Source organism: Dermacentor variabilis, chromosome 1 (genome assembly GCF_050947875.1).
Source record: "Dermacentor variabilis isolate Ectoservices chromosome 1, ASM5094787v1, whole genome shotgun sequence".
Taxonomy (NCBI): Eukaryota; Metazoa; Arthropoda; class Arachnida; order Ixodida; family Ixodidae; genus Dermacentor; species Dermacentor variabilis.
This window is the reverse complement of record NC_134568.1, coordinates 24,166,522-24,189,165: the sequence shown is the minus strand read 5'-3', so window position 1 is coordinate 24,189,165 and position 22,644 is coordinate 24,166,522. Positions and strand designations below refer to the sequence as shown.

General features: G+C 47.3%; 1 protein-coding gene and 1 pseudogene across 1 annotated transcript; one reads left to right on the top strand and one right to left on the bottom strand.

Annotated features, from left to right (window-relative positions):
- The window catches only part of LOC142575878 (uncharacterized), a 142,189-nt pseudogene that overhangs the window by 75,019 nt on the left and 44,526 nt on the right, over positions 1-22,644 (bottom strand).
- LOC142570394 (uncharacterized) lies at positions 13,042-20,869 on the top strand. The gene is made up of 3 exons (XM_075678784.1): positions 13,042-13,518; positions 16,233-16,475; positions 20,108-20,869. The coding sequence occupies exons 1-3, from the start codon at positions 13,061-13,063 to the stop codon at positions 20,322-20,324; spliced, it is 918 nt and encodes a 305-aa protein (XP_075534899.1). The 5' UTR covers positions 13,042-13,060; the 3' UTR covers positions 20,325-20,869.

Sequence of the window (22,644 nt, the reverse complement as noted above, 5' to 3'; positions counted from 1 at the left end):
TCCTCCGGATCTGGGGGACCATGGGTCAAGAATGCAAAGTTCCAAGTTCATACGGTATGCTATCCGGTCCTGCAGGTGCCTTGCGTGGCTTCGACAGGTCTAGTGCCGCTAAAAATTCCGCCATAGTGAAGACAGCTTCTATACCTTCGATGTCGGAGAGCGTAGGCAGCGTGCCTGCGTTTGCGGGAAGGCAGTTTTGAAGAAGGAAAGGAGGCGGTGCTGTGTGCAAAGCCGGAAAAAAAGTGTGGGCGACAGTTCCTGCGAATTCTGCTGGTGTCTGGCCCGATGCAAACAGGGCGCAGGCTGCGGGTTCTGGAGGGCGCCGACCACGTTCCATTACTCGGAAGGTGTGCAAAATAGAAGCATTGGACGACGAATGTCTGAGAGAAGAGCACCAGTTCATCCAGCGGCCACGTTCAAAGCGGTGTCCATGGCACCGAGCTCTTGCAATAAGACGTTTGGCCGCTAACCGATGAGTATTTGTTGCAGGGTCACGTTCTGATGCAAGTTCTGCTGGGTGGCGCGACGCCAGAGTCGCAGAAGCTGTAAATCAGGAGCGGTTCGCGAATCATCAACCCACGACGTACATGTCGCCTGAACTAATGCCGCCTTAAGACATGTGACGGGTCCCGCATGGAGTTGGATACATTGCTTTCTCGTACCGCCCTGTATCGATCCCAGTCCACCACTCGACATAGTCGGCGGAAGCGGCCTGTTCCGCCCGAAGATAAGCCAAGGTGAATCGGATGAAGGTCGCTACCCCAGCAGTCGGCTTCACATGACCACGAGACGGTCGTCCTTCCTAGCCACCAAGAGAAGTCCGGTGAGTGTGGCGGCGCACGAGGGTGGTCACGCCGACGAGTAGGCACTGACACATTATTAAGGAGAGTGAATTGGGTGTCCATAAATGTGTCCAGCACACACGTACCACGCGCACTGGAAATGGCGCATCCCCATGTGATTTGGGGCGCGTTGAAATGTCCTGCAATCATAATGGGGCAACCAGGATGTTTCTGTCGTAGGTGCGCCAACCAGCCTTAGACACAACCGAGCCGCACGACCGCTGTAGGGGCGGGCATAGAACGAAACGATGATAACGTCCGTGCGTTCGAGACGAATCAAACGGCCACGACTTCTTGCCATAAATTACACCACCGTGATGGATCAACGCGGGTCTGATGAAGAGTGCATCTCACGTAAGCTGTAGCCTTTCCTGGGGGACATCGGGTGTAGCACCCCTACAATCCAAAATTGAAGGCGATGAGTATGCCACAAATGCTGAAATGGGTGGCAGGCCATAGTTTTCTTGAAGCAGTTCAGCCCAAACACGCAGTTTCCCATATCTGAGACGCTGACGCAGCTATCCGGCCTTCCCCGCGATGCCGCGACAGTTGCACTGTAAGATGCCTTCTGGCTCACTTGAAGACGTAGCAGATTAGTCACTTCAATGCGAAATAATCGCTGGAACCGCCAACAATAACTGGGCTATACTGGTGGGCATCCCTTGGTATTTTTCCGCTGCCGACTCACAGTGAACGATCGCAATGAGAAGTACAGACACCATTTAAAACGTATCAGCCGCTGCAACGTTATTTCGATATTTAATAAGGCGAAAGTTTTACACGGCTCATGGGCGGAAAATTCTTATGTCCGGCGTTAGGCGGTCCGTCGTTTGACACCAAAATTCATGGGGAGTCGAACTCACTACCTATGGTGGTAATTAAGACGAATTTGATTAAGACTCACTACTTTTCGTCTTAATTACGGCGAATTAAGCCATCAGTTTCTTTATAACAAAGCGTGAAGACTAGGCGGAAAAGAAGCGTCAGCAAAACCTGTGGTGTTAATTAAGGCAAAGTAAATTAGGTCCAACTTGAACTCACGGTGTTTCGTAGAAGTCAAACCCATGACCGTTTTTGTTAATTATGGTGAATTAGGCCGTCAGTTTCCTTTATAACAAAGAGCGAAGACTAGGCGGAGAGGAAGCGTCAGCACAACGTGTGGTGAATATATATACATATTTCTGGGGAAAGGAGTCGTCTTGATTACCTCTTTTGTGCTATCTTTTAGTTCTACTGTGCCTTCACCTGAAATTTTGAATTCGGTTGGGCACCATCCTACCTCTTCTAGTATTGCTCTACCTGGCCTTGTTCCAGAGAGCCTCTCTCTGTGGGCAATTTGCTGAGCTTCAATTATCTCGGCTATTGTGTTGTGGAGTCCCAGTGTCATTAATTTGTTATCCGGAGTGTTAATCGGTAACCCCACTCTTGTTTTGACTAGCCTTTTAATTATACTGTTCAACTTGTTTATCTCTGTCTGTGTCCAAGTGAGCATCCCAGCTACATATGAGAAGTGACACAAGGCGAAAGCGTGGACCAGTCTCATGGCGCTCACCTCTCCTAGCCCTCTGTGTCCGTTAGTGATTCTCCTTAGCAGTCTTATTACCTCCACAGTCTTGCTTGTGATGTGTCGTATTGTTCTTCCATTTGCCCTGTTTGCCTCCCGGAATAACCCTAAGACTCTAATGGATTCTACTTGCTTAATAGATTCGCCTGCCTTCGTGGTTACTACTAACCTGGGTTCTTCCTCGGGAACGTATCCCCTCGGTTTTCTACCCCTTCTTCTGTTCTTGAGTACAAGGAGTTCAGACTTACTAGCAGAGCATTTGAGTTCCATGCCTTCTAAAATAGACCCTACCTCATAAATGCTCTTCTGAAGTCTCCTTTCCGCATGTCCCATGCTTCCTTCAGCGGTCCATATAGTTACATCGTCTGCATAAATGGTAAAGTGAATGCCCTCTATCCCTTTTAGTCCCTTTGCCACTTTTGATATTGCCAGGTTGAAAAGCACAGGTGACAAGACCGACCCTTGAGGCGTCCCTCTGTCACCGAAGTCCATCTTCTTTGATTTAATATCCCCGAATCTAAGGTGAGCGGAACGATTGCCAAGAAAGGTTTTGACCACTTCATAGAGTTTTCTCCCCAATCCCAGTTCGGAAATCACTTCAAGTATTGCTCTATGCCTAATTCTGTCAAAAGCTTTTTCGACATCCAACCCCAAGAGACCTCGAGTGTTTTTTGATTTAGCTAATAGCAGTTCATACAGTTCATACAGATCATACAGTGCCGTGCGTACCTCACTTTCGGTGAATTCCTGTTCCATATATTTGCATTCTACCCCTAAGTAATCGGGATAACTCACATCCTGATCTTCTTTCCTGAGAGGCAAGTATTTAGTAGCCAATCGCTCCATTATGCTCTCTGCGCTTGCACTCTGACTTTCCTGGTGTACCAGTTTTGCCACTGCCGTACGTCTATTCGATTTAGTGCCTCAGGTAACGCATGCATTAAGCGACATTGATTCCCTTCGTGGCTCTGTCACACACGATCACAGCTTTCCACTTCAACCAGGTTTGCCCCACCCCGAGTAGCCAAAATTATGGTGGTGTACTTGCGGAACGGCGCACAATGACGACAGGATGCGCCCGTCGTTTCCTGCAGCGCCGCACGTGTGCCACACTGTCTTCTCGGCTTCACCCTGCCTCGGCTGTTGCGGCCGAACCGTTCCAGGCTCAGCAGGCGCCCGTATATTGTCACCGCAGCCGCATTCATCTAAGCTGAGGAGCTGACGGTGCGGTCGTTGTTGACTACGTGACCGGCGACTTTCGTGTGATCTCACTTTACTGGTACCGTGGGTTCACTGGACGTATGCAGGCGAATTTAGGGCCTCGCTTCGGCGAAGTGCTGGTCTGTTGGTGAAGGCTCACATTGGAAGTCCCCGGCAGACGCTGCGAGTTGGACTCCGCGTTGCGATCGTGCAGCGAAAGAGTGGCAGAGCGCTTGCGGCAAGCGCCAACGTTTTTCTTCCGTAAATTTTTTGATTCGTTCATGTATTTTTCTGAACGTAGTAGTGTTATCCTTGTGTTAAATACAGTTTACCGTGATTAAAGCGTGTTGCGGCTTGAGTCATTTCAATGAGCGCGCTTTTAGCGGATGACGGTAATGGGTAAACTTAAATGAGCCATTTACTCAAATTTTTTCTCACTTTCATTATTTGTTTTGTTTCCCTTAAATTACAGATAGCCGCAGTTACGACAGCCTGTAGAGTATAAAGGCAAAATTGTGATCTTGACAATACTGCGCGATCACGTGCATGCCAGGCCAGACAAGTGGCTTTGTTCAAGTGCTCTGCTCTAATATACTCAAATGGAATTACTTCAAGCTAGCATATACGTTTCTCTGGAATTCCACAAAGGCTTTCCTTGGGAAGAAGTCATCCTGAAATTGCCAAGATTCAACCTTCTTGTTTAAGGACCCTCCGTGGCAAGTGCAGCTAAATACAAACACATTCTTGCATAAAAAAAAAAATGTGTGCGCCTTTCATAACTATAAGAGAGTCCTGAGGACTTCTCTTTAAGTGCACACCAAAGCAATTGCAGCTGAGGTACAGAGTTCCGTTAAAAAAGTCGGTATTATGTCAATGAAAATTAGTTTGCAGGTATTCACTATATTGTTTCTATCGCTAAGGCTCTTTTCTATGAGACGTCATGATATTACGCATCGGAGCCAACAAATGTTCCTCAAAACTGGCATCAGAAGGTCTCGCACATGCCCATCATTACTCGAGAAACTCTTGTAGACCGATCAATTGCGAAATACTAACAGCAGTACTACCTCGTGATGCAGCCGTTGCTCTCTGGAATTTAATTAACGAGGGAGACAAACCATAAGTGACGGCAAGGAAATTAAGCCAAGCCGATGCTGCAACTGAAAAATATAAATAGTTGTAATGTATTATATTTTACTATTGTCCCAGTTGGGACCTAGATAGTACACAACCAAAACAATGACCTATTGATTTTGCCAAGGCATTTGATCGCGTTATACCACTGCAGGTTACTTACTAAACATATATCCATTGGTATTACCGACAAAATAGTTTCATGGCTAGTGAGCTAGTTGTCAAGTCGATGTCAATTCACAAGAGTGAATGAGGCAGACTCCGATCACCTGAGAGTATTTTTGGGAGTTTCACAAGAGTCAGTATTGAGATCTTTGCTTTCTTTTATATATGTATATGTAAATTATGTTTTCTTGTGCGTTGAACCTGGCATAACAGTTCGATTGTTCGCCGATGATTGTGTTACTTAAACGGGCGTGCGTGGAACAGATGACCAAGGTAAGCTGGATACATATTTACTTAATAATAACGTAAAACTATTCCAAACTTTTCTATTGCAATTCTGCAATCAGCCATCCGCGATTGGTCAAAAACTTTCTTGAAGCACCCCCACTTCACCTGTCTATCACGCGACGTCACGAAAACCGCGATAGCTCCCCATCTGATATGACGTGTACAGACTGATTAGGCATAATTTGACCAAACAAAAGAAAAATAGTTATTTCTCATTCGACTCATTCTCAAAAATAGTTATTTCTAATACGACTAACCGCGGCGGGAAAGGCGGCGCGGGAAAATCCCGATCCCGATCCCGCTCTCGCAACCGGGCACAGACGCCGAGAAGCACGTCGATGACGCGCGGTGGCGCCGGTCCGGGCACCGCAGCTGTCGGCCACATCAATCAACAAAGTCAGCTGGAGCAGCCGTAGCAGCAGCGACAAGGTCACAGGAGCCCGGGCCAACAGGTGAGCTGGGCGGCTGTCGCCGCTTCTCCCGGCGGCGGAGGCGCTCCGGCGGGCCGCCCTGGCGGGCCCGCCGTCGGCGGCGGCGGTGGGAACGAGTTCGAGCGAACGATAGAGCGAGTACTACGACCACGCCTAGAACCATTAGAATCGATGATTGCCGAGCTTAAACGAGAAAATGTGCTCCTTAGAGAGGATAATTTCAAATTGAAAGGCGAGGCTCCACAGCCGCAGCAACCATAGCAACGTCAAACGACGATGCGGCCGTCCTCGGCGCCTTGATCACCGACTCCATCACGGATTGAGCCGGCCGGGATGGACACAGATGATGAGGGCAGCTCGGTGGAGACGGCGGATGAAGGCGATAATCGTCCAGTTACCGCGAAAAGGATCGCACTAGATCCCGCAAGACCCGACACCAAACAGCGATGCGGCCGTTACAAGAAGCTACAGAAACGAGTAGGCAGCATCGAGAAGAGCCTCGAGGAACGTTTTACAAAACAGACGGCACATTTGAACGAAATGTTCAATAATGCGGTAGCTAAGCTCTCTTAGCAAATAACACAAATGTTCGTGCTCACTTGGCGCGCATAGACGACATACAAGCGAGGCTGCCGCCAGCTGCAGGCACACCAATCAGAACGATGAGCAAGCCGTACACTATATAGACAGCAACAACACAATCTGAAGCAGCAAAGCACGCTCACAGACGTACAGGCGCAACCGCAGCTGCAACCGCAGCAGCAACCAAGTCGCCTCGATGGTGACGGGTTAAACTAAACACAAGCATCACTATGGCTACACACGCAACGAACGACACTAACACTGGGAAACAACAATACGCAATCTGGCAGTGGAACTGCCGGGGCTACAGGAGGAAGCGAGGTAATCTCCAGCAATTCATAAGCAGCCGGAGACGAAACCGGACGTGATCCTTTAACCATCCGGTTAAACTAGCTGGCTACAAAGCCATAGACGTGACCGCGACGGAGAACAGGCAAAGAAGGAGACGGGCTACACCCCGATTGGCGGGTGGCTCGGGGCTGGGGGCGATGGTGGCGCGCCGGCTATCGCCTCCGCCACGCCCGTCGCCAGTCGCCGCGGTGCTCATTCGACGTAACGTCACTGTGTCGCAGCGAGGACTTGCCTCCGTAAAGATACATCACGTGTTCGTAAAATTAATTCCTAAGAGCGGCCGAGGACTCTTCGTCCTTAACGTGTATAGTAAACCCACGCTGCAGCACCGATTCGAGGACCTGCTGCGGGGCGCGTCCGTGGCTTCCGGCGGCGAGCCTCTACTTCGGGCGACTTTAACGCGCCCCACGGAGCCTGGCGCTACACCCGAGAAGCACCCAAGGGCAAACACCTTCGGGAAGACTCGCAAGGCCAAAGGCTTGAACTGATCACGAATCCCGCCGATCCTACACGCAGAGGGAACATCGTGAGTGTCGATACGCTACCAGACCTTGCGTTCGTTTCGAATGTAACCACAGTTCACTGGCAAAATACGCAGGAAGATTTGGGGAGTGACCACGCGCTGATCGAGATCACGATAGGCACGGGTCCGAGCGGTCGTGGGACTAACCCTGAAGGCAAAGGCCGTAAGCTCAAACTCGCGAAGTAGGACACGTTCCGCAAGAAACGAGAAGAAGCAGGGCGAGGCGACGAGCCGATTGCGGGCATAGACGAGTGGACCGAGACTCTCAGAAGGGACGCAGCCACGAGCGACGTTCCGCCCGAGGCGAACCTCGAAATAATTGACAGCAGGCTCCTACACATGTGGGAAGCAAAGCGAGCCCTCTTACAGGGATGGAAATGCCAAAGACATAATAAGGCGTTGCGCAAAAGCATATCACAATTAGACAGAGACATCGAAGAACACGCACTCCAGGTATGCAGGGCACAATGGGAAGACACGTGCAACGGCTTCGAAAGGCAGATGACCGGAGCGAGCGCTTGGCGCCTCTTTCGACACCAATTAAATACGGAGGAGACTGGGGCCGCTCCAGACCACTAAGACTCGTGGACTATTAAGAGATTACAAAGGCGATAACTTCCTCCACGCAATACGGGACCGTTACTTGAAGAAGGCCGAAAGCATCCAGCACGCCAAAAACGACGGCGTCGCAAACGCGAAACTGGACGCGGAATTTAGCGAATCAGAAATTTGGATAGTCCTGTTCGAACTAAACACCCGATCGGCGAACGGCCCGGACCGTGTTACCAACGAGACTCTCCGCAACCTAGACGACGAGCCAATCTCCCGACTCGTGGCTTATGCCAACGAGTGCTGGCGAGGGGGTTCCCTTCCCGAAGCGTGCAAACAGGCCCGCGTTATCATTATTCCTAAACCTGGCAAGCAAGTTACGCTCGATAACCTAAGACCGATTTCGCTTACGTCTTGCGTCGGCAAAGTCATGGAACACGCAGTTCTCACCCGCGTGACCGACTTTCTCGAAGACCATGACGCGTTCCCGCACACCATGCTAGGATTCCGCCGGAACCTCTTCGCACAGGACGTATTGCTTCAGCTTAAACACCCAGATCGTAGACGACACTACCAGCTCCACTAAGGCAATTCTAGGCCTAGATATTAAAAAGGCATTTGACAAAGTTAAACACGAAGCCATCTTAAAAACAATTAGAAGATTAGGACTAGGCCAAAGAATATATAATTACGTTAGCGATTTCCTCGCGTCCAGGCGCGGATGCGTCGTCGTCGGCGATCAGGAATCGCCGGAATTTGAGACGGGTCCGTGCGGTATGCCGCAAGGATCCGTAATATCACCGTTACTCTTTAATTTAGTTCTACTCGGTCTACCCGAGAAATTAACAGAAGTAGAAGGATTGAATCATAGTCGCTACGCGAATGACATCACCCTCTGGGTTCCAGGGGGAGGATGTGACGGTCACGTCGAGCGAACGCTGCAGGCAGGAGTAGATGCGGTTCAAAATTACTTGCGTTGAACGGACCTCGAGTGCTCGGCTACCAAGTCCGAACTCTTACTCTACAAACCCACAAGGAGAGGTCGTAAAACGCTGCGCGACGAGGAACGGGAGTACTCCAAAATACGCATTATATTGGCAGATAGTACTCCCGTACCGCACATAGGCAAAATTAGAATCCTGGGGTTCCACCTGCATGCAAATGGCCATAACGGAGAGACGGTGCGAAGACTTCGTCGTTCGGTAGATGATACCATCAGACTCTTGCGTCGCATCACGAATAGACACAATGGTATGTGTGATGAGTGCGCGATCCGTCTCGTGCAGGCGTACGCGATAAGCCGCATAACGTATGTTGCCCCCTACCTGAAGTGGATCGTGTCAAAAAAACAAAAACAAATTCGAATGCATGATACGAAAGGTTTTCAAGAGAGCGGTCGGCGTTCCACTCAACGCGAGCACCGACAAGTTTCTAGAGCTCGGACTTCACAACTCCCTTGACGAGCTAATCGAGGCGTACGACGTCGCGCAATACGAACGATTATCGAAGTCAAAGACAGGTCGATGCATCCTCGAGTCGCTCGGCATCACGTACCACACTCAGCATGGAGAAAAGACGGCGGTTCCGGCCTCTGTCCGCGACCGCCTGATCATCCCGCCGCTTCCCAAGAACATGCACCCGACGCACCACGCCGGGAGACGCAACAAACGAGCAAGCGACCTTCATAAGAAGTTTGGTAACCGCAACGAGGCAGTGTACGTAGAAGCTGCGCGATATGGAGGAGGAAGAAGCGCACACGCGATCGCGGTTGTAGACCACACGGGTGATGCCTCGCGAGCGCCACCGTGATCACGGTACACACGGAGGCGGCCGAAGAAGCCGCGATAGCCCTAGCACTCGCCGCGGTGCCGAGCGCTGCGATCGTGATCAGCGACTCGCAGGGGCAGGCAATCCGCGGCTTCACACGCGGTTGCGTCTCGCGGGAAGCGGCCCGCATACTCCGAATTTCTGACGACGTTGACTCATCATCGCCCTCGCAACCCCAAAATTCTACGGTCTTCCTTCTCTGGACCCCGGCACACACCGATGTTCCGCTAGCGGGCAACGAGGCGGCCCACGCCATGGCTCGAGGTCTCACACGCCGAGCCGCCGCTGATTATGTGGCCGCCGCCTCCGCCCCCGGATTGGGACACCACGACAGAAATGCAGCAACAAGAAACACAGTGGGCGTGGGGCGATCGCCTAACCACGTTCAGAGACCTCACCCAACACTACAGACTCGAAAGACGCACATGGCCGCCACCGCACGATAAATTGAACAGGAACGAGGCCATAACTTTACGCTTGCTCCCCAGACACACCTACCCTAGCCGCGCCATCTTACACCACTTCTACCCGCGTTTGTATCCAACAGACGCGTGCAAAACTTCCGGACAGAGAGCAACGCTACGACACATGCTCTGGGAAAGGGCCGGCAACAACGGTAATCAAACGAGCTCCGTTCGCGACGCGTCCATAATCGCGTCCGTTGCCAGAGTACGAGAAGGCTCGAGCTCGCTTCTTCCCGACGCCGCCCCGATGCGGGAGCCGCCAGGGACCTTCTCCGTCGGCGTCGCGACCGCTGGGAGGCGGCTCTCAAAACTTCAGAGCAGACCAGCTCTGGGCCGTCCGGCAAGCCGATGATGCCGCCTGAGTCCAAGGACTTCGAGCCGCCACCTGAGGCCACCACAACAAAAACTGCCGGACTAGTCTTTAATAAAGTTTCTTCTTCTTCTCATTGGACGCCTTTTCGCCATTACCCTCGGCTATTGGTCAAAAGCTTTGGGCTGCGCCCACTTCACATGCCTGTCACGCGACGTCACAAAACCGCAGAAACTCACGACGTCAAAGTGACGTGTACGCGTTAAAGATGCATTAATATGCCGAACAAAACCGAATTTTCTTCTGAATAGCCGCAGGCTGCCCCGTTCCGAAAGGAATAAAATATGGCTGCCTCAGATCGCTCAGGCACTGGCGACTCGAACCTGCCAGAGAGCATGGGTTTATTTGCGTGTAATAAAACATTTCGCATGGCCGTGTAACGTTTTGGAGACCTTTCGGCGCGTTTGCGAACTCGTTCTGCCAACTCTTCTTTGCTGAAGATCCGTTTTAGCGTCATTCTTAAGCTTCCGTTGCATGCTGCCCCGATTTTCGACCAGCCACCGCAAGCTAAGTAAGGCCAACCGGACCAACCGCAGAGGCTGGCACCACCCTCTTGATCCGGTTATGGATATTCAGCGCAGTGGCTCGACCCTGTCGAATCCTTCTCCACTTGAACGTGATCCTCGCGCCTTGTCAGTGACTTAGATAAGACAAGCCGCTCAGTGTAGGAAATGTTATTCGTTTTTCAAGCAAACAAAAGTGACCTGCTGTGAACGAAGGGAGCGTTTGATTGATTTGTTCAGACAACCCTGCTGGTGACCGCCCGATGCTTGCGTCGGCGGTTACGCAAATTTGACGTCAGAAGATTGAAATAAAAACATCGTGGAGTAGTTTTCCGTTACTGGTGTGACACTTGTGGTATGGCAATGAATAATAAAAATACAACTATGTGTATGACTGTGATTTGAAAAAAAGATGAACCATTTGTTGTGCAGTACAGACTCAATGAGGCTCTACTGAAAAACAGCACGGCGAGTGTAAAATATCTCGCGCTAACATTTTCTGCGGCGGAAGTTAGCTATCGCTTCTTGTCACGTTATGTTCGCAACATCAAATTGTTGTTCCAGCCTAGATTAGAACATAAAAGCATTTTTGGAGTCCCTATTAACATTATCTGATTGATAACATATCAAAAATAAAAGTGGTACTGCTCTTAGACTATAAGCCGAAATACCCTCCCTGTGTGCTAGCCCACATATTGATTTTATGAAGTTCTTCTATTTGTTCTGTGGTGAATTACAAAAATTAACAAATCCAAGCACCTCGAGGCACCGCTTACAACGCAACCAGAATCAATCATAAGTGCATACGACCCCGTTTTGTTCATTGCACTACTTCTAAATATTCAAATTTACGTTGCTAAATATTCAAAATAATAATTTAAAAAAATAAATGTTCATGAGGTCCGTGGAGAAATAGAATGGCTTGCAAGAAAATACTGTTGATTCTTAGGCTGTGATAACTGTTCATGAAAAATTATGAGAAATTCATGAGAAATGTAACTGCTCATGAAAAATTTGTCAGTTTGCCTCATGGCTGGAGAGAGAATATGCGACTCAGCCCGGCTCTCTAGTCGCACTCCCAGGTCAGTCTGCGTGAGTTTTAAAGGAGAAGAAATGGGGTTAACCGAGGAACCCGATGTTTGTTAGTCATATCATAAGAAGCCAACAAAAACTGACACCGAGGACAACATAGGGGAAATTACTTTTGCCTAATAAATGAAATAAAGAAAAGATAAATAATTGGAAATGAAAGTGGATGAAAAAAAACAACTTGCCGCAGGTGGGGAACAATCCCACAACTTTCGCATTTCGCCTGCGATGCTCCCCCAATTAAGCTATCGCGGCGCCGTTTCCCCATCCACTTTCTTGGGTATTTATGCTTCCTTGTAGAACTCTGGGAGTGTTATCCAGCGCCACCACTTTATTGCATTTATTAGGCACAACCAATTTCCTGTATGTCGTCCTCGGTGTCACTGTTGGCTTCTTCTGCTATATTTATAATTCTGTAATTCAGCAATCAAAAACAATATTACGAATCTCTAAACTACACCTACTAGTATGCCTAAGGCGGAGAAATGGGATATATGACACACCTTTCTGAAGTATACCACTATTTTTTATTATGACCTTTGCAAGACACTTGCAAACATTGTAACAGTTTCAGACTATGATCTCATATATAAGGTTTGCCCGCTTTTCGTGCTCTATCAGATGCACTTTGGAGAACTGCGTTATCCGTTTTTGGTGTAGAGTTACAGATTTGTAAAATTTGTGTATACGCGTACATATTTTTTGGACTTACCCGTTTTATAACCTTTTCTATAAAAATGCCCAGCCATATATTGATAATGTGCTTCCCGAACTAGATAACGTCTAACTTTATTTATAAGATGCAACACTTGTTGCCCAAATCTGTACAGTGGTTGTCTCATGAAAATATTTCAGCGTTTCACGTCTTTCAATAGGAAGGTCCGAATGGACCAAGTACGCGCTCTTGTAGACGTTTTTATTATTATTGACTGACGCTTTTACACGCTCCATAGTAGATTAATTCAACGACCGCTAGAGCTGGCGAGCACGCCAAAGTATGGCCTATTAACGAAGCGCCATAACTCGCTACACAAGGTTTAGAAATGGAAGAGAGGAAAAAGAAGAACGACACGGAGGCCATGCCCTCGCGCTCTGGCACGCGAAGCCCACGCGACAAACGAGAATCTGTCTCGCGCTTTCGAGCCTGCAGCTAATCGTGGCGGACGCACTTGGCAACCATGGCAGAAAGGAACGGCATCATCCTACTACCAGTCATGGGGATCGCTGTACCTGGCGGCATCGAAATTCACCGTCTCTTCCAAGGCAGCCTGTCAATCATCTCGGAAGAGACGCCATCCCGCAAGACGCCTTCCTCGATTGCACTCGCCGCACTTCCAGATGGGGCCAAGGATGACGTGTCCTACGCGTTCAGCAATTTGGCCATCGAGGACGTCCTCCCCGATAATCGGGACCTCGTGCTCAAGCCATGGTACAAGGTCGATGAACGCGCTTGCGGCAGTCACACAGGACAACCCAGGAGGCTGTTCCCAAGGACCGAGTGGTACCCGCTCCTTCGCTTGGGCGTCAAGGACACCGTGGCTCAGTGTAACTCCCTGCTAGTACCATGGACCGTGCAAGGAGCCTGGCACCAGACGGTGGTAGCCTCGAGGTTCACCGTGCGCCTACTCATACAGAGGTAACGATCAATTCGGTATTTTCTGTTTCATTTATCAGGACCACTGCGAACATCCTCAGTGGGCAGCCCAATTTTATTTTATTTCTATACTGGGGAAAAAATCTCATTGACGGGTTGTTTTGTCTCGCTAAGAAAAGAAAACCAACGTGTCTCTTGTTGAGTAGTACAGAGTAGTACAAATCAGGAATAACTGTGTTATATAGCAATCAGTGACCATGTAGCGGATTATTCTGGTGGTATTGCGGAATGGCACGATTGATGGGCAATATTGAACACGTTGTAACACGTTAAGCTAGCAGATGGTTTTTGTATGGTTGGAATGAATTCACGTTCATAACAGTACGCTGAATATTAGAACGTTTAAGATATTTAAAAGAAAGAAGTGCGTCGGCAGTCGCACGCATTGCTCACTTGCGTTCACATTCCAGCCGAGCGAAATATTTAAATGCCCAGATTATTGTTAAACGAATTCTTTAAATGCCACTTTAAATTATTCCCTCGCATGAGTAGCCGGCGCGTTGATGTGCGGTTATCCAGCTTCTGAAACTCTGCGTAAATTGTTATCAATTTCGGAGGAAAAGTATGCAACTTCTGCGCATGTTGCGGCTATACACGTCTATTGCTTATTAACAGTAACTTTGACGTTCGTCCTATGCTCTGCGCTTGCGCCTCCTGTCGTTGGTTAGTGGCTTTGGCGTTGTTCTTCTAAGCACGAGGTAGTGGAATCAAATCCCGGACGCAGCTCCCGCAATTCAGTGGGGGCGAAATACAAAAATGCCCGTGTACTTTGCATTGGGCGCTAGGTAAAGATCGCCAGGTGGTTGAAATTAATCCATACACGGTAGAATTAATATGTAGACCTGTAGTTTGTTGCACTGCGGTGTACCCTATAAGCAGATCGGAGTATTGGCACGTAAAACCGCAGAATTTCATTTTATCCTAGAAGCATTGCTGCTGGTAAAACGTCATATACCTCGCAAACTTCACGACAATGCGCAGCTGCTTCCGATTCCTTGCTTAATGTAATTCGAAGGGTCCACACTATGGTCCATGCTTAAATCCTCTATTTCGTATGAGTAAGGTTAAGATTGGTCTCTGATATTCATGTCAGACGTGCGTGGTTGGATTGCTAGCTACGCCAAGAAATGTCAGTGTTTTGCAGCCTTGTTATGAAATGATGTGCTGAACCTCAGAAGATCCTATCTAAATTCATTGAAACGGAGACATAGTTTTGCTTTGCATGGAATGGACCAAATGAGATGTTTGTTGCTTTTCAATGAGAAACGTTAGGATATCCGGACTCTCTGAGGAGGATTTTTCATTTAAGTAACTAATGTTAAATACAGGAAAATCGCAACTCCAAACCCAAAAAAGAAAGCGACATCAAAGTTCAAACAAACTACGTAAACGATTATAAACCTGAAGCGGGTAAAGATTATGTTTTCTAAACCACTCCGTAAAACACCACTAAGCTGTAAGTTAGACTACTACAAACCCATCTTAAATACTGGAACAACTTAACATAAGCTATAAATTGACAGAGCACATTTATCCGTTTCAGGTACGCGTCCTAACAAAAACAGCATGCAAAAACAGGGAGAAATCTTCTTGCTGCAGAGTCGAGAATTCGTAAACGTTGTGCTAAACATTTTATGAACGCATTTTAAATAGCTGTTAAACTCGTTTACGCCTCAAATGATCTTGTGGGCACACTCAGTCGGTCGCATTCCGCTATGTGCCGTAAATACAACGAATTTCATCGCTTAATCCTCACGTCCCAAGGTCAAGCAAGAAGTTACGATTAAGGCCATCGAATGTACTTGTGCGAATTCTACAATGTCTCATATCGGCACTAGTCTGGCAGAAGCAAGATAAAGCCTGCCGAAAGGGCAATTATTGCAATTCTTTTAGAAAAAGACTGGAGAAGGAGCGAAGAACACGATGTTTCAAAGAGAAACCGCCCGCAAATTGGGAGGTTTGTATCATGTACGCGTGTATATAGCGTCCATCATTTTTATTTATCCATTCGTTCCTTCATAGTTTTCGTTTCCCAGCAGATTTCGACTCTCCTTACAGCTAGGCAACATCACTTTATTCAATAGTATTGCTTCAGGAAGGGTTCCAGCCCATGATTCAGTGTTATTGTATTGATACATCCTCGTGTGCGAACACAGGTATAAAAAAATGGGTGCATCCGAAAATAATAATAATAATAATAATAATAATAATAATAATAATATTAAGAAGAATTACAACAACAAGAACAACATATTTGGGTACGTGCTAAATTTGCGCTCCTGCGGTGCATAAACGATGCCGCTGTCTGCTGCCATACAATACAAACAGGCAAATAAACAATCCAAAACACGTGCATTGAGACACTTTTTTGCCCCAAAGGGCACCTTTTCCGACAGCACGCTAAGTCACATTGGAAGAAGCGGGGTATCAAAGGATGCACTTCAGGCTTTTGCCCCTTTACGAAAAAAAGAATGCCAATATAGCTTCAAAGTGCTTCAAACTGTGGCAGGAAAAACTCACAATAAAGTGAGTGGCACATGGTGTAGTGACACCAGTGCACGTGGCAAGTATTGTGTTAGGACACTTTTTTAGTTACGTTTCTTTATTGGTTCGAATGAAGTCGTGTCTGAATAAATAAAATCAAAGAGAAAAATTCTAACAGCAGTGTTCATTGTATTCACGTATTGTCAACGCAGTGCGCGAGATCGGAGTACGCGTGGAGTGGAAGCGGCCGGCACCATGAGTGGCCACTTCGTCGAGTGCGACCACGTGACTTCTGCCGAGTACAGCCTCGACGTCTTCGGCTGCAGGCTACGCATCCACCCACGTGACACGTTGCCGTGCGCGTTGACGGTGCTGAAATCCACCATGGCTGAGAACAACGGCGACACGGACGGCGTGGCTACTCTGAGCAGCTGTATTTGGAGGCTGCACGCGAGGTAAGCCAGACACCAGTCCAGCTGAAACAATGCAGTCATTGTTCGGCCTCTTTTATTACTACTCCATTTTCGCCATGGTATCTCCTAAGAGACACTGTGGTTGTAGGCCAGCTATTTGCTCGTGTATGCCAACGTGTCACCCAGTAATAGGGAATTTGGCTTTACTGTCGGAGCTGTTAGGAGACAGAGAATGTATAAATGTATGGACTGTTAAGAGCATATTTCTGGTTCACATATTCCGTCTTTTCTTTCAGTCACATACAACTTGAAATCTTAGAAAAAGAAGATACAAGTAAAAAAGCTGCACAAAGTTTACAGCTTTGTAACTGAGTAATATGGAAACGATATGTAGGCTGATGTACAGAGTTAAAGAGCGGAGAGTACCATTGGCAACTTTTCGTAAATTTGAAGTCGAAAAGGAAAGCAAGAGGCTGCGGCTTTCTTTACTGTTTCACATTCCTATGGAGACCTGAACCATACATACAGCCACCATGTATAAAAGATACATTATACCTGGAGTAATTGATGGGAGAAGAATATTTGTACGAAAATACATGTTATCGATGTAAGAGTACAGAATGAGAAATAGAAATACGACAAGCATACAACTGGTATGCAAATGTTTAGAAAAAAAAAACAAGCGTGCCAACATAACAATGAAGCGATGGAGAAAATGTGTTGCTGCGCGTTGTCAGTCCTCCGTGGATATAATACGCGAAAGCCCAAAGTCGCTGTTGTCACTTTTGCCTCGCAATCTGTAGTCTTCCATTAGACCACTCGCTAGACCATATGGTGGTCAAGCATGTTCTTAGCGAAAATATACCGCCTTGTGCAAGCTACGAGTCACTGTCATTGTGTCCTCAAAGGAGCAAAAGAAAGGCAATGTTCTTAGCCACCCGACTGTAGAACGAAGCGATAAAGGAAAGCCATACGTGTTTCTCAGCCTAGGCGATGTGCCTTGGTTCATATCGCTTTCGCCATGTCAACAGCAACATGCGCAGCGTTTCCTGTGGCCGCACTGAAGATAGTAGAAAGTGGAAGAAAACTCGCCACCCAGGAGAATGCGACACAAAGTGTTATTTTGTTCTCTTAGGAGGCATGTTAAATATTGTGTAGCTGAGTTTCCCCTTCATTCGTCGTGAGAAAAATCCCAAAACGCAGCTGAGTGGTCAGTGCCCTCACGCATATATATACACCTGGATGCGTGTGGCAAACTTCAGGCGCATGCGCGAATTAGAAAGCCCTGACTCGCACTCCATACGGTCAGAAGGGTCGAGGTCGCGTCGAAACTAAAGTATTCATTACCTATGGCCATGTGTGTCCCGTTTAAAGTCCAGCCGCACCGAAGTTTCAACTTGAATAGGTTGATTCCAAATGTGTTTCCATCGTCATCATCAGACTGTCTTATGTCCATTGCAGGACGAAGGCCTCGGCCTGCGATCTGCAATTACCCCTCTCCTGCGCCAACCGATTCCAACTAGCGCCCGCAAATTTCCTGATTTCGTCGCTCCACCATAGTCTTCTGCCATCTGCGACTGCATTTCTCTTCTCTTGGTACCCATTCTGTAACCCTAATGGCCCAACGGTTGTCTAACCGGCGCATTACATGACCTACCCCACTGCATTTTTTTCTCTTGATGTCAATTACAATATCGTCCACGCCCGTTTGCTCACTGATCCAAACCGCTCTCTTTCTATCTCTTAACGTTATGTCTAGCAACCTTCGTTCCATCGCTCTTTGCGCGGTCCTCAACTTGTTCTCAAGCTTCTTTGTCAGTCTCCAAGTATCTGCCCCATATGTCAGCACTGGTAAAAAGCACTGATTGTACACCTTCCTTTTAATTGATAATGGTAAGCTTCCAGTCAGGATATGAGCATGATTACTAAATCTTTTTCAAAGCAATATTTGATAACTATGCTTCAGCAGCAACACTGTAAAAATAATCGAAACTAGGCTATAGTTGTTGTTTCCGTCGTCTGGTGGGAGACTGTAGAAAGTCGTGTGAGGCGGAAAAAAAAATGAATACCTCGGAAGTCAAGCACTACCCATTTAACATGCAGCCATAGGAGCATGCGATTAAACCACTTGGTCACTGCTTGCTACGATGAACAATGATACCATTTCGATTATCAAAGTGTCTTGGGCATGTGCACGACTGTGTTTCGAAAATCGCTTTCGAGAACAGTACTACGCTGATTGCGGAAAGTCGAGACAGGCATCAATGGAAAGATGTTTTCGAACTACATATAATTTACCGGCTGTATCAACAGCTGTGCTAGTTTTATTACAGTGACAGTTCTTGCCTCGAAAATCAAGACAAACGTTTCCTCATTTCCATAGGCTTCCAAAGCTGCATTTTAACCTCTGTGGGGACAAAATTCCAGCTTTCCACAGTGTAATCACAACATCTGTCTCGTGTGTCTTGTTTTCTAGAACATCTCTGTCACCTGCCTTTTCCAATATTCCCCCTGTACCTTCAGGTATTCGTGACAAATCCGCTCGTTCTAGTGAGAACGCGCAAGCTTCGCCCAGCGGCCGGTTGGGGCGCTACCTTCTACGTGTCCAGATGAGCTGCCTATAAAAGGAAAGCTTCGGAATTCAAGAGAAATTCGTCCAGGTTCGCGGATCAAAGCCAGTACCAACGCCTTTCCGGGCTGGTCTTTCCGCCATCTGAGATAACCAGGAGTCTAGCTTAAGTGCAGACAGCACGAAGGCTAATCAATCGACAAATCTAAACACATGGATTAGGGTGGATGACAATCTTCCCTTTCATGACCCTTCCGAGACCTTGTGCGCTTCAGTAGAAATGATTTCCGATGTTCAGTGTCCATGTGCTTGGAGATTTGATTAATCGACCTTCTTGCTGCGATCTGCTAACCTCCTTGTTAAGTCAAATGGTACAAAGACCACCAATGAAAGGCGCTGGTTCCGAAATCCATCGCTACGGACAAGGACGAATCTTTCGCCAGCTGGGAAGCTTTGATTCTGAGAAACCGTGAACAGTTTCTTTTAAAGCTTCATACTACTGTCGGGTGGATGACAATTTTCTCTTACATCAACCTTCTTTGTATGTTCCCTACAGCTGATTTTCCATGTCGGCGAAGCTCGACAACACCTATTTCTTTCCCACTGCAAATGCGTATACATATCGCAGAAAGCATTAGACAGTGCGATTTATTTCTTCGTTTACGGTTAGGCGAGAGAGTGGTTGAAGTAACTCGAAAAGTATACGTGCTCATCCATGTTCGCTTTCTGCTGTTGCGCATTGAAAGCGCCGCTCTTCTTCTACAGTTATGCTCTCTAAAGTTTCTTCAGTACATAACTGTTCCTACGGCAGAACTCCTTCATATAGACAAACTTTCTTTCCTAGAAGTGTAAAAGATAAAATTATCTTTCACTTATTCTAAAGACATTGAAAGGATGATAGGTAGTTCGAAGTATGTTCGATTAACTGCGCAGAACGCATCATTAGCAGTTCAGACAAGCTCAAACCATGATAAGGTTGTTTACTGCGATTTAGTGCGTTCACCTGCTGTAACATTTTTTTTTAATTTCCCGTTTGGGAAAGAGGACATTGACTCTCCTCGTGGGTGAGTAACACACAATCACATCTTCTTCCTCCTTCCATCAGGTTCTCCCCGACCAGAGTAGACGGCAGGACGGCGGTGTGTGCGCCTGGAACGGCGCACAATGACGACAGCGGTCAGCCGTCGTCTCCTGCATCGCCGCACGTGTGGCTGCCACCTGCTCAGCTGCACCTCGTCACAGCTGCAGCGGCACAACGGCGCCAAGCCCTGCACGCGGCCTTACCGCCACCTCACCTGCGCTTATCCATGCTGAGTCGTTGACCGTACGTTCCCTGCTGACCACGTGACCGGCGACTTAAAAGTGCACTCGGATCGCAAGCACGACGGACACACCAGACGTATGGGAGCTAACTGGGGTCTCCCCTACGTTCAAGCGCTTGCGTACCTGCGCAGGGTTTGGCGAGGCCGTCCCCAGCAACCGCTGCGAGCTAGTCGCCGTGTCGCCGTCGCCTTGACGATAGTGCAGCTATCCTGTGGCACCGCATGCGGCGAGTGCGGCCGTTTTACTTTCGTAATTTTCTTTATTTTTTCAATGTATTGGTGTGAACGTAGTGTTGATATATGTGTTTAAAATAAAGTTTTTTGCGATCGAAATATGTTGCTATGCTAGATTCCTGGAGCATGGTATTTGTGGGCGATGGTAACGGGCGAAATCGAATGAGCCCTGCACTCTATTGCTTGCTGTAATTCTTTTTTTTTACATAACTATTCCGTTTCCAAGCGACGACGTGATCTCGGCAAACTTGCCTCGCGACTTGGGGGCCAGGCCAGAGAAATGGTTCTGTTCGTGTGCTCGGCTGTAATATCCTGCAATGTAGTGTAATCCACGGACGCACAGGGTTGGCTGGAATTTCACGCCGCGTTGTTCGAAACCAAGTCCCAATAAAGCTACCAGGATTCTGCCTTCCTTTTTAAGGATCGTTCAGAGGACAGTCGCAAATTCGAGCACATTGTTACATATGCATCCTTACATCCTTACGCATCCTTCATCCTTACATACGCAAGGATGAAGTAGAAGCACAAGAAAATGATTACCCGGATTATTATTATTATTATTATTATTATTATTATTATTATTATTATTGTTATTATTATTATTATTATTATTATTATTATTATTATTATTATTATTATTATTATTATTATTATTATTATTATTATTATTATTATTATTATTATTATTATTAATGCAAGTTCGACCCCTCCTTAAGTGTTCCTTTAACTCTGGTAGCTCACAAACACAGTACCCGTTCCGGTAACAACACGAAGCGCAGCGTTAACTTTTCCCTCGGTGATTATACGTAGGCTAGTACCAGTATCTTGAAAACATTTACTGGTCGTTCGTAGATGGGGTAGCTGACGATTTAATTGGCTTACGAAGGTCATGAAAGTTGACTTGCGCATATTCCTACCTACAAAATGGCTCAATATTCCTCACTGGTTTTTTAATGTACTAGAAACGACAATAAATCTGAAAGACCGCGCACACAGAAAAACGGATCAAGCAGGTCTAGATATCAAGAAACTTGAATTTAGCTGCTGTCATTACCTTTGCAATTGTAACATTGATCACTTAATCTGCATTGCGCATGTTGAAGCCCGCAAGGGATGTAAATAAATTTCTGCAGCTACGTGTGCTCTCACTGTTGTATAAAGAGCGCCAAAGATGTATGTATCGATGATGAAAATGGCGATTCCTCAAACACTGCTGATGCCTTTGCAAAACATGTCTGTTCTGTATTTGGTCTAAATATGCTTTTACCTCAAGTAAGTTTCATTCTCACACTGGTACCGTGCGTTTGTGTGTAAAGGATGTTACCTGTATGTAACATAGTTGTGCTCGAGACAGGCTAATACTTTCGCTAGGCGTCATTCTTTGGTACCGGTTAAATACTCTGAGAACAACATATTATTCAAGACAGTTCGGGTCAATCCTGATGAAAAAAGATTTTGACACTACTCCTCCTGTACTGCAGAGAAGGAATACGATATGATCTTGAGGTATTTAGAGCGTATCCACTTAGAGCACAGACGATTATCCTAAATGAATGTGGAACACACGCACCTAGAATTTTGCGTGGTGCTTTGCCCGATTGTAGGGAACACAACACTTCTTAAGTATGCCGATGGTAATATAACGCCATTAAAAAAATGCCGATCTTTTTGAAATCGTATCATATAACAATATGATACGATTTAACAATATAGATCCGCGATAGCGATGGCAAGGAAACACAATGTCCCTCTTCCAGGGCGCACCGTTTGACAATCCTGACGGCCAAGGCGAAGTGCGTTGTTTGGATCGGCTCCATTCGACGACGCCAGGCAGTGCTTCGACGTTAACTTCTTCCACGTGGCGCGGCAAAGCCGAAATAAAGTACTGTGGCATCAAGGCGAAAGTACGGAAACGGTCGCGTGTGAAATCGACACTGCTGTGCCGCCTCCGCAGCTGTTCACCGTGGCATTGCTGCAGGTCGGGGATTCCATCCCAGCCGTGGCATCCGCATTTGTACAGGGGTGATATACAAAAACGCTCGCGCATTCAGATTTAAGGGTACATTGAAGACTCTAGGGGGTGCCT